Here is an 18,182-nt window from a genome sequence, read left to right on the forward strand (position 1 = left end):
CTGAGGGAACATTATGATTTTTAGTTATCATTTGTGTACATAAAAATAAAAATTCCACAAGAATGCATTCACAGAAAATCAGGTACTACTTTGAAAAACTTGTCTCTGTAATATTCATACTTTATTTACTTATTTAGTTAGTTTTTGGTATGCTGTTCACTTCCTTTTACATCTTTGCCAGCTTTTGCATACAGTCGTGCTGAAATACCTTTCTGCCTGTGCCAGCTTTCCATTTACTAAGAGCATTTGACTACAGTGTAAAATATGGTATAGATCATTTAAGGCTGAAGGTCTGTTAACCTATGTACCCTCACCCAGTTAATAAGCAGTTCACAGCCATAGACTTAATATGGAGATGGAGGAAGACATTGAGTATGGCAGGTACAAGCAACGATGTTGAAGGAAAAGCAAAATAAGATTCACTAAAATCATATATAACAGGTCTGAGGTAAAACAGAATGCTTGAGTGGTCACTAGTAAGAACTCCCATATATTGTACAGACTTATTTCAACAGCCCTTGTGACCTGCAAGAATACCTATCATTCTGGAGTAAGCATGCAGGCTGTACTCCATTAGCTGGGCCTAAATAATTCAGAATAAAGGCAGTGGCAATAAAGGCTCTTGCACTGAAATAACACTGATCTAGGTGTGCTTCAATTCTTAAACAGAACACTTCATCAGGACAGTGAGGGAATAGCATGCTTAGGATGGCTGATGGAACTATTACAAATCAAATATCCATTCAGCAAACATGTAAGACTGAGAAGAGCCAGACATAACCAATTACTATAAATCACGACCACTGTTCCATGGGATGTGGGTAAAATCAATGAGACAGTAGTGCAACAGCTAAGAAACTTAATTTAAGACAACGGTTGCTGTAATCCCCTCCTAAGTATCGAAGTCAAAGGAAATTAAAGTTACAATGCCTGACAGGAATCATTTTAGTATTGTGATAGATCTTATAATACAATTAATAAACTGAGGGGCTAGCCAGGCTTATCAATGAGAATTGTTAAGTATGATGAGAAGCCATTACTTGAAAGTGTCTGAACTTCATGGAAACGAAGACATGTTGGCATCTATCTAGCATGTACAAGTACAATTCAGAATATGGCTATGCATATCCAATGCACATATATGTGTACACACACACACACACACACACACACACACACACACACACACACACACACACACACACACACACACACAAGTACATATCGGAATACAGAATTACGTTAATGCAATATACATATATATGTATACACACATATTCACTTTACATGCTTGACGTTTTAATATGTCAAAATTCAAATGGCCAAGACCATATAATCGACATTTTAAACATCGAACGTGTTAAGCGGAGATCTCCATACAGTGCGAAATGGGAAATTTTCCATTTTCCTCACTGTAGTGCGATCTCGGAGTTGGTATATTTAAATAGTGGGGGGTGTGGGGGTGCAGGGGGGAATTTGCCCCCTGCAAAAACATCCTAGAAAATTGTGTTGTTTTTGTTTTACAGGTTTGATGTTTTAAAATGTCAATTATATGGTCTCAGCCATATGAATTTCGACATTTTAAAACATTGAGCGTGTAAAGTAAATCCATACACACACATATCTGATTACTGAATTACATCAACTCTACCTTTAGTCAACATCAACAGAATCTAGTCGACTACAAATATAGTGTGCAACAGCACACAATTCTCTACTTGGAAAATATGGCCTTTCCCTAGCTTTGTTAGAATATACATACATATATATATATATATATATATATATATATATATATATATATATACACACACACACACACACACATATATATATATATATATATATATATATATATATATATATATATATATATATATAATTAGCAGAGGGTGTGGGAGTTTCAGTGGGTTTTGTATATACCAAGGTTGTTGCTTGGCACATGTATAGAAGCATGTCAATGTTCACGTTGTCGACCTTTTCTGGTCAATGTTTTGATGATCGACATTTATATATATATGTGTGTGTATATTTAAATATATGCGTCTGTGTGTGTGTGTGTGTGTGTGTGTGTGTGTGTGTGTGTGTGTGTGTGTGCCACAAAGGTAGAAAAATATACTGCTTTGAAATATGCTGCAGAGATTATTATCTATTGATATTGAGTCTGTCCACTTACAGCTGAACTAAAACATACACATATTATTTATTTAGCTTACTGTATTGCCGCCTAACAATTCTTCACATTTAAAGAGCCTGACCAGATTTTGCTTTATGCAGCAATCTTCTACTGAAATCACTGTTGTTCTAGTATAACTTGCATCTTTTGTCTTTTGTAAAACAGTAGTACTAATACTCTGCTTGTGAAGGGTAATGGCTACATCAAATGTGATATAAATGTAAAGGTAACAATTTCAGAGTTCACAACATTGGCTAAGACCAAGTCCACTCAGTTCTGATTGTAATGGGACACTCATCACAACAGTATGCTTATTATGATTTGTTTGGTTCAGAAAAGTGAAATGTGTAATTAGGAATTAATTTAACTGTCTATTTTTTTTTATTTTTCATTTTCTTGGGAGTGGCTAAAGTTTGAGACTGTTGATCATAATTTGAAAAATAAAAAAAAAAACATACTCAAAACATTGTCATTCGCTTTTGCACTTACAGGAGATACCTTTCTTTTTTTGTTTGTTAACAGGGTGGATAGCTCATTCAAAGTTAACTGCATTTTTGCCACAACCCATCCATTAAAATTAAAAGTATTTAATTTATTACTTATCTGACATAGTACCAAACAACCAAGAAACAAGATTAGGGCATTGGTTCAAAACCAAGTGTATTGCACTCTGGTTAAAACTGTGTTGTTTAATTATTTTTGTGTTGCATGAGGGATCTTGAAAGGTGATATAGATATTTCCTGATAAAATATTTTTCTTTTGCTACCACACTGATCAGCCAAGTACCTGTTTAAATCATACTGATTTAATGTTACCCTGTAGCAAGAGGGCAAATATTCTGATATAAAGATCATTCAGCTAGGTCACTGGCTATAAAGCAGGGTTTCAAAGCACAGCGACACTCTACTTTAATAATTTGTTTTTGTTCTGAATAATGTTTGCTTCGTAATTTAATAAAAATTGGTTGTGACATGTATTATCTACTGTCTAGGTACTCGTCTATCAATCCCTGCTCTGATGTGGTTCCCAGACTACACAGAGGTATTTGTATTATCGAAATTTAATAATACACTATGAAATGTTGCCTATGCAACATTCACTATCTGGAACTAGTCAAAGAAGAGCTCATGGACCTAAAGTGTTATTATCTCTGCACCTCCTTTTGTTCCATTTCTTCTAAAGTACCCATAAACCTCATCTGTGATAAATACAGTTCCACAAGCTTTTACTATGCTGCACTGTTGCTATACTCTCCACAAATAACAACATGGATGTTTATGCAGATCAAGGAATTTTCCAGGTACTTTAACTAAATTGTTATATACAGCTTTCCTGAGATTGCCAAAACTATTGAATAGCATACACTTATGAATGAATGAATGTTTGTTTATTTGTGTTTGTTTGTTTGTTTATTTTGGTTTATTGACAGATCCACAAATGACCCATTTCAATCATAGTCCTGGAGTTACAACAAACATAAGAGGAGTGCAACAGTATACAACAACAAAAGATAAATGGGACAGTGGTGGTACATAAGCATGCAGTAAAGGTAACATAATTTATCCAAATGTATCTTCAACAGCAAGAATATATTGACTTGCTGTAAGAATTCTTTATTCTTATATATATATATATATATATATATATATATATATATATATATATTGAGAGAGACAGAGTGACAGAGGGAAAGGTGGAAGGGAAAGACAGATTTTATACATATATATATATATATATATATATATATATATATATATATATATTCATATATATAAAATAAGCAAGAATTAATACCATTACTATGTGCTGTATTATACCATGCCTTACTATGCCTTCTTGTATTGTCTGTTATGTTCTCTTGATAAAATATTATAAATATCTGTTGGTATTGCTAAGTGTATTTGCTTTCTTATATATACAAGTAAATGCATGACACCTGAATTGCCAGTCTAAAAACAACAAATGCAATCTTATACTGTATGTTTTTGAAAATCATCTTGCTGATGCAAGGGGCTTTTCTGTCTTAGACTTTAATTAAAATGAGCCTTTTGAGTTGGACATTCAAGATTAACAAAGCTGAAATAAATAAATAAATCCAATGATTCTTTCCCTTGCTGCCTACTAAACAAGATGCATTTTGGGTACTGCTTATAAATGACATATTCATAAATAAAATATAATAATCTTAAAATGTTAAATTAAACATAAACAGAAGCAATGTATATCCTAACCCTTAAAAAAGGGCAAAGAGGTACTCTGCTTGATGTGGAGAGGGAGTCAGTTCCATAAATGGGGGAGTCTTTGGGACACAAATCTGTCCCTCCAACAAGTCCTATTGATATCACAGTCCATGCTGAGGCCTCCCGTGTGGGTTATTCGAGTTGCGCTTGACTTGCGGATATGTAGCAGTCCCATCAAGGTTGGGTCTGTGATCACCTTGTATGCCAGACAGAGGTCACCTCTGAAGAGTCTTTATGAAACTCATTAGAGGTATAGGGCTTTTAGCCTATCTGTGGATGGTAGATGTTTGATGCCCTGGATTCTCCTTGTGATGAACCTCTGTGGTCTCTCCAGCTGCTGCATGTGCTTAGCGAGGTACATGCAGAAAGGGGCATTGTACTCAATAATGGCCCTGATAAGGGAAGAACACAGGGATGTTATGACCTCCTTGTCCTTGGATGAGATACCCTTACTTATGTGGTGGGCCATGTAGAAGGCTTCCCATACAATGGAAGCAACATGGTGGTCAAAAGTCAGGTTGCTAACAATCTGGGTGCCCAAATCCCTCACGTCTGATTGCATGGTTAGGATGTTGCTATTAATGTGATAATTTGTGGGGATGCCACTCCCCCCAATGGGGTTGATGATGTATTTTTGGTATTCAGCTTGAAGCCAAGTTACTGGCGCCAGTCATTTGTCTGAGTGAGACCCTCTTGGAGGATGTCCACATCACTAGGGGAATTGATGGCAGCACCCAGCTTGCAGTCATCTGAAAACTTGGTCAGCCATAGCCCACTGGTTTTAGCCTGCACCTCAGAAAAGTGTATCCCAAATAACAGCGGTCCCAAGATCAAACCCTGGGATATGATGCTTGTTATGATTCTACTGCTTGAGGTGGCTTTCCCTATTTTGACTAGTTGGGTTTCATCAGTGAGCCAGTTTGGTACCCATCTGGTAACATATGGATTGATGGCTAGTTCAGAGAGTTTATCTATTATGCCTGAGTGGGGAATAGTGTCAAAGCATTTGGCCAGGTCAAGGTAGGCAGTGTGCACTGTCTTCCCCTCGTCTATGGCTTTGGTGACTGTTTCAAAGAAGTAAACCAAATTTAGCAGACATGACCTCCCCTTCACAAAGCCAAACTGTGTGGGTTTAAGGGTTTGGAGGTTGCCAATATCCTTGTTAATGAGATCCATGATAATCCATTCTATGGCCTTGCAGATCAGGTTAGTTAGGCTGATGGGCAAATAATTTCCTGGATCGGTGGACACTCCACCTTTGTGTAAAGGGACAACAGTGGATGCCCTCCACTCAGCTGGCATGAAGCCAGTACTCAGGCTTTGGTTGAATAGGATGCCTAATAGTGATGTTGGTTCCTGCCTGATTTCATGTATGATGCAGCATGGGATGTTATTGGATCCCATGGAGGCTGTATTTTTTGCCTTTGAGAGAGCAGTGATGACCTATTTCCTCGATATAAGGGTAAGGAGGCAGATACTGGGGATGTCCTGATTTACTGATGTGGGGGAAAGAGGGATAAAGTTTTCACTGAATCTGTCAGCCAGGAAATTTGCTATATCTACGGCATTTATATATGTGGTGTCCTTGACCACCAGTTCTGAACAGATCTGGGTGCTGCCTTTGAGGTTGTGGACATATGTGAAGAAGACTTTATGATTATCTCTACTAGATGTTGTCAATTTGGACTCAAAATTTGCTTTGGATTATTTCACTAGTGCTCTTATTTGCTTGTTCAGGCTAAGGAGATATTGCTTCCAATTGGGCACCTGCTTCTTCTTGGTCTTAGACAGCAATTTTTTTCTTTTTTTTATAGAGTTTATTTATTGCAGATGATCACCAGACATGTTTACTCTTCCTTGTGGAGGATAATTTTAGTCCTGTTGGGTATTCCTGATTTCATAAATCTATATAAATGCTCGTATAGTGCTTTGTGTAGTTTTGGATATTGGTGCCAGTTCCTATAGTGGAGGAGGGGGCTCTGAAGCTGTTTATACCATCCCTCAGGAGGCTGTAATTAGCTTTGGAGAAGTTTTTATGTCTGATCTGAGCTAGAGGGGGGTTGGAGGAGATGGTGACTTTGAAAGTGGCAGCTTTGTGGTCGGATCTTACCAGGGAAGATGATACTATAGGGATGCTACAGTGGTCACTTGTGTTGGTTAATACCAAGTCCAAGATATTATCACTTCTTGTGGGGGTATCGACTAGCTGTTCCAAGGCATTTGCATTCATAAAATCAAGGAATCTCTGGGCATTTGTGTTCTAGCATGAGTAGTTCTCCCAATCTATGTTCGGGAAGGTAAGGTCACCCAGGATCAGGGAAAGGGTTGAATCTTGATAGATTCGAAGAGGTCCAAATAGGTGGATTGGGCATTTTTGTGGCTTGGGCATCTTGAGTCAGATTTGGAGCCTGGTAGCTAGTTATGACTTGAATAGGGGTCTTGTCAATGGTTAACTGGACCTGGAGTGTCTCCTGTGCGTCCTACTGTTTGACCAGCCTGGAGATGTGTATGTCTTTAATATATATTGAAACTCCACCTCCTTTGGCTTTAATGCCCACAGTTTGGGGTCTGAATGTATGATAGGATGAGTAACCAGATAAGGGTGGGGTGCTCTCCATAGCTTTGAACCAGGTTTCTCTGACTGCACAGATGTCAACATTTTCCAGGGTTGGGAATACTTGCAGTAAGTGCAGTTTCATGTTTAGACTAAGCAGCATGACCTTTAATTTGTGTTTTGTTGAAATTTTTATGTTGGTAGTTTTAACCTCATCACTTTTCCTAAAACATGCACTATAGGGGGAGGCAAGAGCCTTTGCAGAAGCCTGAAGCCCAGATGAGACAGATGCAGGCCATCTCTGGCAAAGCATCATGGTCTGTTGATCATATCTTCCCAGGCTGTCAGGTACTGGATTCCCTTGGAATGACATCAGAAACTAAGCCAATTGTTAACGTCAATCATTTTCTGTTTGTATTGAGGTATCATTCTGGGTGACGGCAGAATGCTGCTTAAGGCTAGGGACATACCTGCCTGGGACACATAATCAGTGAGCTCAATCATGTCTCTCTTCATATAGTCCTGAGAGGTACATCTCAAGTCAATTACACCAACATGGACTATGAAAGAGTCATAACAGTTCCTGTTGTTGAGAAACTTGAGCGGATATGTGATATGGTGAATTCTGGCACCTGAGAGACAACTAACAGTGACTTATCCAGCCTGGTGAGAGGCACATCTGTGTGTCTCAAAACTATTTCCCCTTGTGAGAATCAAACCTTGTACTTCTTGTCTGTGAGGTAAACATCTTAACCATTATACCAATCCCAATGCCAAATGTATATGCTTACTCTGTCCATATAAGAACAATATGGTTTTGCTCAAAGTATATTTGATATGTTTCTATTTTGAAAGCACACCTCGTTATTTCTGAAGAAAGAATTGTACACGCTTTTCTTTTATCTATTTTACTGATAGTTTTTTTCTCAGAGGTGTAAAAACCTTGGCACAAGATGTCTAAAATAAGGGGGTCAGAGTGAGGAAGCATAGTCATTCATTTGGGGAAGAGAAGAGCTTATCTCCTGAGAAAAATAACATGTTTTGTCTTGTTTTTTGTATTTGCATATCAACGGTTCACCACTATTACTTTTATCCTTTATGAGCTCAAGGCCCTCAGAGTTTCCTGGGTGTTAGTAAGGCAGCAGTTAGGCAGTGTGGTGTTGAAGAGATGTACAGCATTCCTAAAACACAAATGCGTGTAGATATACCCACAAACACATATGCACAGAGGTGCAGACACAAGTGTGCAAGCACATAATATAGTATGTGGTGCAATACATCATGTGGTGGCCCTTTTCAAACACCAATGTAAGAATTTAATAAAGATGTGAAAAAACAGACAGCATTATGTATCACTAAACTCATATCAATGCTGCCTCTTTATTTTCCAAAGTATGAGTATTCGATAGCCATAAAACTTTCACACTGAACTTAGGAAAAATAACTAATTTGCTTCTCTTGTGAAATAAGAGAACTTGACTCTCTTAGCACCCATTTACATGCAGTCTTTTAGTATTACAGTAAATTTCTTTAAAATGTGGCATATAAACAAAAACAAAGTTTAGCTTTATTACCCAATGCAGACAGATATACAACCTGGAAGAAAATAAACTACAAACAATAAATGCAACAAACAAAAACTGAGAAATCAAAAGTATCTGTCACATGTAAAGGTGTTAGGGTAGTCTGATCAGATCATAGATTACTCAGTTATGTTTCAACAAATAAGCTTTTTGAAAATGCACTATTTAGCAAAAGCAGATCTTAAAGAAAAAGAAATAATTGAGTTTTGCTAGAAAACCAAGTGATTCTTTTTAAGTTTTTCTCAAGTAGAAGATAATTGTCAAAGTATATTAGTCACTGGAGACAGAAAGAGAGTGGGAGAGTATATGTGTGTGTGTGTGTGTGTGTGTGTGTGTGTGTGTGTGTGTGTGTGTGTGTGTGTGTGTGTGTGTGTGTGTGTGTGTGTGTGTGTGTGTGTGTATATGTGTGTGTGTGTGTGTGTGTGTGTGTGTGTGTGTGTGTGTGTGTGTGTGTGTGTGTGTGTGTGTGTGTGTGTGTGTGTGTGTGTGTGTGTGTGTGTGTGTGTGTGTGTGTGTGTGTGTGTGTGTGTGTGTGTGTGTGTGTGTGTGTGTGCGCGCGCGCGCATGTTTGTGTGTGCATGCGCACTCACACATGCACAAGTGTGTTTGCTAGGGTGGGTCTACAAAACCCACCAGAAAAATCACATAGCTTACTATTGTTCATGTGGGCTGTGCAATTTAAATGAGCAGCACATTTTTAGGAAGTCTGATAAACAAAACACAGTGCTGCATAATCCAATTGGAATCATAGAATTACCCACACCTAAAAACAATTAAAGAATAACAATCTGCCGTTTAAAAAAATGCAGTAATAAAATACTAAATTGATTGTATTTATACTGTATATGACATTAAGATATTTACCATTAATTGTTTTGTATTTATGCATATGCTAACTCTAAACTGCTAATGATTACATTGCAGATATGATTATGTTTCATATAATCTGATGTGTTATTAGGGATAAAGGAACAGTACTTTCAAAAATAAAAAGTAAATGCACAAATTTTGAAGTTTGACAACTGTAGTTCCATTGCTAACACAGCATAAATATGTAATGCTGAGTTTCATAGTGTTGAAGTCAGTCTGCATACATACTGATGTTGTCAATATTCCCCTCCCATAACTGTAATCTGAATGTTTAAGACCGTCTGCTTTCTATAAATCAGGAAACTTTAAACTGCTGAAAAGACATTCATCTTCGGCAGTGACAAATGACCAATCTTGCTTCATATTTGTGGACAGCTTTTCAGTGTCACAAATAGTACTACAACATTCTTTGCATAACCCTTTACATCTGTTTTGTTTACCGCAGATCAAATATATTTTAACAATAAACCAAAGAATGAACCTGGATACCACTCTTCAGCGAAACAATAAAGCCATAGAGAGAAATGTAGGATGACTTCCGTTTAATAGTAAAAGCCACAAAATAACAAAACACATTTTTTAACAATAAAAATTAAGTACAGTTTCATAAAGGATAAATGTTTTTTCATTGAATCTATAGAACACTTACCTCTCTCGCAGGTTCGTCCCCAGAAACCTGTCCCTGTACAGTCACAGATAAACCGGTTCCAGCCATCCTTACACTGAGCATTGTTTTTGCATGGGTTACTGTCACACTGCTTGGCAAGTGGTTTATTGCAAGACGGCTTTACTCCAGCCGCATTCTGTGCTTCAGCTAGTTTGCGAATATCTTTGCTCCTGCCATCAATGAAAAGATCTCGAATGCAGCCCACATAGCCATAATTAAGCATAGCAGTCCAGAGCTCTGTGGGGAAGATAAGCCCCACACGATTGTCAGGTAGCCCTCCCAAATACATGTCCCCTTCAAGGTCTAGTATCTCGTTCTCTCCGCTGGCTGTGAAAGGTGTCCGACGGCTGTTTACTGATATAGTACCTGAGAAGGAAAAGACAAAATAAACAGTTTAGTAGTTCAAAGTCTCTCATTCAGTTTTCTACAACAGAGCGCACCTCTAAAGTCTGAGCAAATGAATTTGTGAATGTATTCACTGTGGTACTGACCCTGTCTTACCCCCCTAGCTTGTCTTTTGTTGCTTTTCATTTATGAGACCACTAGTTAGCATAATTTTGCAGGCAATATTTTTGTTGAATGACAGCCAAACCTCAGGCGTGGTCTTACTACCAAATCCTCATGAACTGTTTTCCATTTTCCTTCATTCAGTATCCCCCACCATAATTCATGATATTAATAAAAGAAAAGTGCTGAGTAATAGTAAGTCATAAGGTCTGCTAAAAACATCAGTACAGTTCCTTAAATCACTTAATCATCCTCATACTCATGTAAAGGCAAGATTGTTTAATTTGTCTGTCATTCAATCTGGACTCTACCTTTTTCATTTCCAGGTAGTCATATCTTCTAATGCACAGAACATCTCTTACAATGCATTAGGAAGAGAAAATAACTTTTCTGTAAATTGTTAACAGCGTATTCATTTGTATTCATAGCCAGAGACATATGTTAGACTAATAGTTCATTGTGACATTTCGAGTGCATTAAGATTACTACCAATCATACCTCTCAAATGTCCAGATTTTTGCTGAATGTCCAGATTTTTTGCCATGTTTTTGGATTGTTCCTCATAAAATTTGTAGTTTTCTGGCAAATCACTGAAGACTGGTTACTAAATAATGCCATACATTTGAGTTCCATGTTTTATATCCTTCAGAAAATGCATGCCAACACAAATCCTGTTATTCTAAGTCTATAAGAGCAATATTTAAAATCTGTCCTTATTTTTGGGCCTTTGCCCCTACCCCCATTATGATAGGTTCTGTCTAGATTTATTGAATTAAGAAATTCAGAGGTATGCTAGCAATATAAAAGCAAGCCTAATAAAAGTTTCATACGGCAGACCCACAGTTCATATTTGCCCAAAGCAGCATTTTAGAGAACCACATTTTTCAATAGCTTATAGTTTATGTAAATGCCTATGACATTTTGTCCCCAAAACCATCACGCCTCCCCCCTTTGGTAAACATATCCACATCACAGGTGGCTCACATATTAGATACTCATTCTGATCATGGTACATGGGCAGTCTTTGTTAGACTCTTTAGAGTGTGTGGTACATGAAGCTCTGTGAGGTTATGTAATCATCTGTGGATTTTGGATTATTTATCAAACATTGTTGTCTGACAGACAAAACAGCAAAAAAAATATTGCTGAAAGTCACATTCACGATTTAAGATTTTTTTTTTTGCAAAAGTGCAAGCCCTGTCTGCACCTCCACACCCTACTAACATATATATACAAAATCCATATTCACACAGTAGTAGAGAAAAGGCATATCCACGTGTTTCTCAGCTATAATGCCGTTGCACTATTTATTGTATGTGGGACAAAAGGCATTCACCAAAATCAGATATTCCCTAAACTATGACCTTTATAGGGTTCTCTGTACCTGTGGATGTGGGTGGTCCCTATCCGAAGACCATCACAAAGAGTACCACTGTGTCATTGGATCTTGCCACCTGCAAGTTGCTACCATTGTCAGCCAATGCTGAGCATGAAAGAAAAGGATACAAATTTCATATCCACTTCATTTCACATATATGCATGTGTCATGCCTCACTATTATATTGGGTTTGTAGCAGCCAGGCCTGGACTCATATCCAAGCCACCATTTAGTATGAGGGGTTGGTTTTCTGGACTGGAGAGTGACACCTAGAACTACTCCAGTTTTGTCAGCTACTTAACTGTTTGGGAACCTTTCCCTAGGTTAGTAGTTTCTGCCTTGCAATCAAGAGTCTTCTGCTTTGCACAGGGGATCATATCTATAACCATCCTTCACAGTTACTGTAGGAACCAAATATGGCTGCCTACAGCATTCATATCCCATACTATACCCTGACAGATCTAGCCCTTGACATCCGAGCCTGCATTACCTTTACTCATTGGTCACATGCCACGGATGCAGAGGCTCTGCAGTAGCACACCATTCTCCTGTCTTGTGAACTTATCTAGGCAGTGCCTCCCTTAGGGGGCCATACTAATACCTGTACATCTGCGGACATACCTCATCATTTAGTTAGTGCTCTAGTCTATGCCATAAATATGTTACTGATCATGGCCTCTCCATCGTATTTACATGGATGTCACCCAGCCTTACAACTTGCAAGGCTTTTCCCTCAGTATATGATACTGTAGTTCTGCCGGTATTTAGGGTCATGGCAAACTTCCACCCAATGTCCCAAGGTATCACATGCAGTTTCCTATTGTTATAGCAACCCCAATGACATTTACAAATCTGCTGTATGATTGTATGATAGACCTGCACCTGCAGCTGACATGTGCGGACATCTAGGTTCACCTGCAGCTACACAGTTTGACGTGGTATCCAGTGGACCCCCAGTGTACTCACCATTCCTGAGGTGGAATACCCATTTGCGAACTAGCCTTATACATGTAAAACTACACATACAACAACATACTGCCCTCCCTCTCCCTGACATGCACCATAGGCATTCAAGAGGTGCAACACCTAAATTACCAGCCTTGTTTCCTTCCCTTCTCCTTAATGCCTCATGTTTACAGCACTTTTATAGTGATACTTATAAATTCCATTTGTATGTTTGAAGGCAATATTATACAAGATGTTAAAGTGGGACATGTTGCCTGGTAGGTGTGCATATTAGGCCAGATAATGCTGATATCTTTGAAATGGTCCTCTTTGCATTTTCTAACCATGTCCTGCATTTCAAAGTATGAAAAATCTGTTTAACAAGAGGCATGATTGTACACCAGGCCTGGAAATATGCAAGGTGCCATGGTGCAGTTTTATGTAGTGAAATATGATTCAGAAATATGCACTGGTACACATTGGTCTATCATAAGATACTCATCTGAGCCAAATGAGTATTTGTGAATCATTATTCCACCAAGAAATGCATGGATCTCAAGAAAAGGGGTTAAAGGTTACTCTGCTGAAGGCAGATATGGGGCTGTCATCTCTAGATACCAGTGGCAAGTGCAAAGGCTGTCAGTTGCCTAGGTACACCCACACCTGGATGCACACATCAGAAAAATAGAGTGCCTTCTGGATTGACTTAGAAAGTCTCTTCACCAGCAGGCATCAGCCACTGAGCCTCCTGGGTAGTAACCAGCCCATGGCATCAGCCATTGAGATGTGTGATGCTTGGCTATATTGCCCTCTGAGCCAACCAGGCAGTCCACTATGCCAACAGCCACCCTGTCCTCTTCCCAGTGTTATTCTTCCCTTCTAAGTTTTCCTGTTTTTCGTTTATTGTTCAACCATCCAATCATCAATTTTCTTCCTGCTGTCTCTATGCGTCCATCCACTGCCCAACCCATCGTTTGTATGTATACCATCCCTGTCTGTGCGTCCCATGTTTGCATGTCTGCACTAGCAATCTGCTTTCTCCCTGCATCCCAGCCAGAGTTATCCCATGGCAACTTCTCCATTTATCATTGTGTTTTAATAATGAAAATGTATCTTTTGTCGCCCCCAAAAAATCTCTTCCACCCCAAACTCTTTTACATATTGGTTACCTTGTGATTCTTCATCTGCTTGGTGTACTTCCCTTTTCTTCTTGTGTATCTACTCCTCTTCTTTTTCACTGGTGTTCCTATAGAGGCCGTCCTTTTCTTCACTCTGTGCTGCTGGCTTTCACTATCTGTCACAGCCCTGCGCATAGCTGCTCGGACTGCTTTGGATGCAGAGGGATGGCTTAGCAATGACACCATGCACATTGCCCATGCATGCTGTTGTAACACCGCTCTTCTGCTATACTGATATAGCACTGTTATACATGTTACTGTTCACCTGTTTTCTTTTGTCTTTTCTATTCCCTTTTATATCCATAAGTAGTATTTGGACAATTTGTGCAGCAGACCCCTTTGGAATTACCTCTGTGCTACTTTTTTCCAGTCAACTGCTTCCAGCTGCTGTATGGGAACTTAAAATACTTTGCTTCTGGTATTTTGTCTCTTCAGCTTTAACCCAATATGACACAAGATTACTGGCACATTCAGGCTAACCTCATTATTTTTCAAAAATCCTAGGTATGTGACTTTTCAATCTGTGGATATTCAAAACATATTCTTGCATAAAATATTTTCATATCTTTCAATGAACTCTTCAGCATGAGTAGCAGCATTTAGCACAAGTACTATGAGACACAAACTTTCAGAAGAAACTGAAAAAAAATACTTCAAACAATTACCCATCTGTTCACTCTACAGCAAAAAGTAAAACAAAACAAAAAAGGCTGATTTAGCAGAATAAGCACAGTGTCACTACTTTCATTTCTCAAGTGAACAGTAAGTGGATTTTCAATTTGGCAGCTACGTTAGAACAAAATGAGAAATTTAGGCAACTTCTCAGCTTGCAAGCACTTGTAATGACTGACTGACTATTTGGCAGGTAATGCTACTTTGGGGTCACAGCTGAAAGTAGCTTGATTTCACTGCAGATAGATTTGTTTGAAGAAATAACTTTCAATACCCACACATTTTATGTTTTTTTTCTTTGTTTAATACAAGTAAGTGTCACAGTAGTGTTGATCATGGAATATGCCGAAAATGAAGGCACTTAATGTGTGGTACATCTTGTGATTGTTGTACATGCAATGTAGTGCTGTCTCTAATAACCTACATCAGAATTATCACATTAGTACACCACTGGCTATTTGAATAATGAAAACACACACACACACACACACACACACACACACACACACACACACACACACACACACACACACACACACACATATGAGGACAGGGGGTTGGTATAAAAAGCATTTCTGAACAAAGTGTGCATGTTCTCTCTCTGTCTGCTTGCATTTTTGCCAGGGGTTCCAACATCTTCCCCAGTGCAAAAGATATGCCAGTAGATGAAATAGCTATCCTTCAAATTACCCTTAGGTGTACATGTAATCTGAGTGCGAGTATAGTATCCTCCAGTGGATTAGCATCTCTGACAAAACTGGTTCTTTGCCTAATGCCTTTTACTTTGTGGGTCAGTATCAGGCCCCCTGTGACCTTGCATAGGATACATCAAGTATCATGAAATGAGTAACACGAACTGACCACACACTTTGTGTATGAATCTCACTCATCAATATTTAGCCTTAACGAACTGTATGCTAATGCAGCATAAAAATCCAGTTAGCAAGACAGTTGCAACTTAGTTAACAAAAGCAGTGGCTGAAAAATGCCAGGAATCCTTACATGACGTTTGTCGGTCTTCTCTACAATTACTAATTAACATAACTTGCTGGATATGCAAATAGAGGCTATACAAGCATGTCACATAAAATACTTCCTTAATACTGTTATACCACCTGCTCTGCTCTAGAATGAATATAACTTACTCAATACTCATGTAAGAAAATTATAAATTACAGACAGAATATTTGCATTTCTAAAAGAATAAAACTTGTACTTTTAGTGGTCAATTTAATATGAGTTTGTTAATAAAAATATATTTTATATAGGTTATATTCTTAACATTGAAAGAAGTTCTACTTCTTAACATCCCAGCCTCCTTTCTAATTTATCTTATCGCAGTGTTTTTTCTGACTATTCTACATCCTCAAAGAGGGAAATAAATTTAAAGCTACAGCACAATTGCTTTTAAACGCCATACAGATGAAGTATATTCTAACAAAGCTTTCATGAATAGCCTTAAAGTATTCTATTGGCCCTGTCATCCTATCAAATACATCACATGAATTAAAATAACACTTATTTTTCTCAGGAGGCTGCATGCTATAATGTCAGTATTAATTAGCGTGTGTTACATAGAAGGCAATCCTATTCTTGGCTGTATATGCCACAGAAATATGCCCAAAGCACTCAGAAAGCAATGATTCAAAAACAAAACAGTCTAACCATAAATCTCAGAACCAATGCAACTATTCATTTAGTTGCCTGAAAAAGCAAGTTCAATCAGGAAAAAGGCAAACAGCTCCCACGTATATAAAGACTGAGGGTAAAAACCTGGTCATTTCTAGATAAGGAAAAAACAATGAGATGGATGTAAGCTCCAAAAGAATTCTTTTTTAGCTTTAACTGTGTACAACATTTACCAAAAGGCAGCAGCTTACTCCCATAAATGCCCTTACACAAGTCTGCCCCTTGGCCAGCAATTAGTTTAAAAACTGGCAAATTTGGTGTGGATATCAATTAAAAGGCAGCTTTGTCCAGCTACAATTTATCAGAGACTTGAAACATTGCAAATAAAATGCTGTGAGAGATGTAAAGTGTTCAATAAATAATTATGTTCAAGTACTGTTTAGAGACTTTTAAATGCTGATTCCACATAACTACAGCTAGGCATGCTGAAAAATGTTATTATTACCTCATGGAAATGTAATATTTTACAGAATGTCTCTGATCCTTTTTTGATGGGTAAACTGAAGGAAACCCATACTGGTAAAAATACTAAACATATATAATGAGCAATTTGATCATCTTTCAAAACATACTACTAATGCTTCTTACCTGTGTGTCTCAGCATCACATGTACTCCATACTGACATGCAAGATACCCATAGGTTCATAGGTTCATAGGTAGGTACTACGCTATTGGCCCTAGGGCCTAATTAAGCCTAGCCAAACAGTACCCTGGCTTATGCCACCCAAGAAAATTATTTTCCTGTGTCCATGTCAAGCAGCGCCATAGAAGTGATCCCCGGGGTGAATTTCCTATCTTCCATCCAATCATCAAGATTTTTCTTGAAGAGTGCTAATGAGGAGCTTTGTTTGATATAGATAGCTAGTTTGTTCCAGAGTATGGGAAGTCTCTGGGACAGGAATCTATCCCTCCAGCATGTTCTGTTTATTGTGTTGACAAGGTTTAGGTCCCTAGAGAGTGTAGCTCGGAGGGATTGGGACTTCTTTACGTGGAGCATGTCCAACAGCTTTGGGTTTGACATAGCTTTGTATGTTGGGCAGAGATCGCCTCTGAGTAGGCGATATGCAACAGAGTAAAGCTGGAGTTTTTTGAGATGGTCTGTGTAGGGCATCTGTTTGAGGCTGGTAATCCTCTTTGTGAGATATTTCTGTGGCCTTTCCAGTTATTGTAGATGTCTTGTGAGGTACATACCAAAAGGGGCGTTCTACTCTATAATGGGTCTAATGAGTGATGAGTAGAGGGGAACAATGACCTCTTTTTTCCTGGATGAGAAACCTTTTGTGATGAGGTGTGCCACGTAGAAGGATTTCCTGACTACTGTGGCGATGTGATTATCAAAGGAGAGACTACTGTCCACCTGTGTCCCAAGGTCTCTTATCACACTTTTGGTGTTAAGTAGACTACCGCCTATGTGGTAGTTTATGGGTACAAAGTTTTTACTAAAAGGGATGACAATGCACTTTTTGACATTGAGCTTGAGGCCATGGCTTTGACACCAGGCATCTTGAGATCCTTTTATAGGATGTCTACATCATTAGGAATTTTGATTATGGCTCCTAGTTTGCAGTCATTTGTGAACTTTATTAGCCAAAGACCTTCTGTGTTAGCCTGTACTTCAGAGAAGTAGATACCAAACAGGAGAGGACCTAGGACTGAGCCCTGTGGTAATCCACTTGTCACTGGTCTGAAGATGGATTTAGAGTTTGCTACTTTCACAGTGT

General features: G+C 38.4%; 1 protein-coding gene across 1 annotated transcript in view; it reads right to left on the reverse strand.

The window, feature by feature from the left end:
• The window catches only part of LOC122803823 (neurexin-3-like), a 2,450,564-nt gene that overhangs the window by 761,419 nt on the left and 1,670,963 nt on the right, over positions 1 to 18,182 (reverse strand). Inside the window, exon 10 of the mRNA XM_044073508.1 lies at positions 10,074 to 10,457. Coding sequence (XP_043929443.1) covers positions 10,074 to 10,457 — 384 coding nt within the window. The remainder of the gene's footprint in view (positions 1 to 10,073; positions 10,458 to 18,182) is intronic.

This window comes from Protopterus annectens, chromosome 6.part0 (genome assembly GCF_019279795.1).
Source record: "Protopterus annectens isolate FY-2018-M chromosome 6.part0, PAN1.0, whole genome shotgun sequence".
NCBI lineage: Eukaryota > Metazoa > Chordata > Ceratodontiformes > Protopteridae > Protopterus > Protopterus annectens.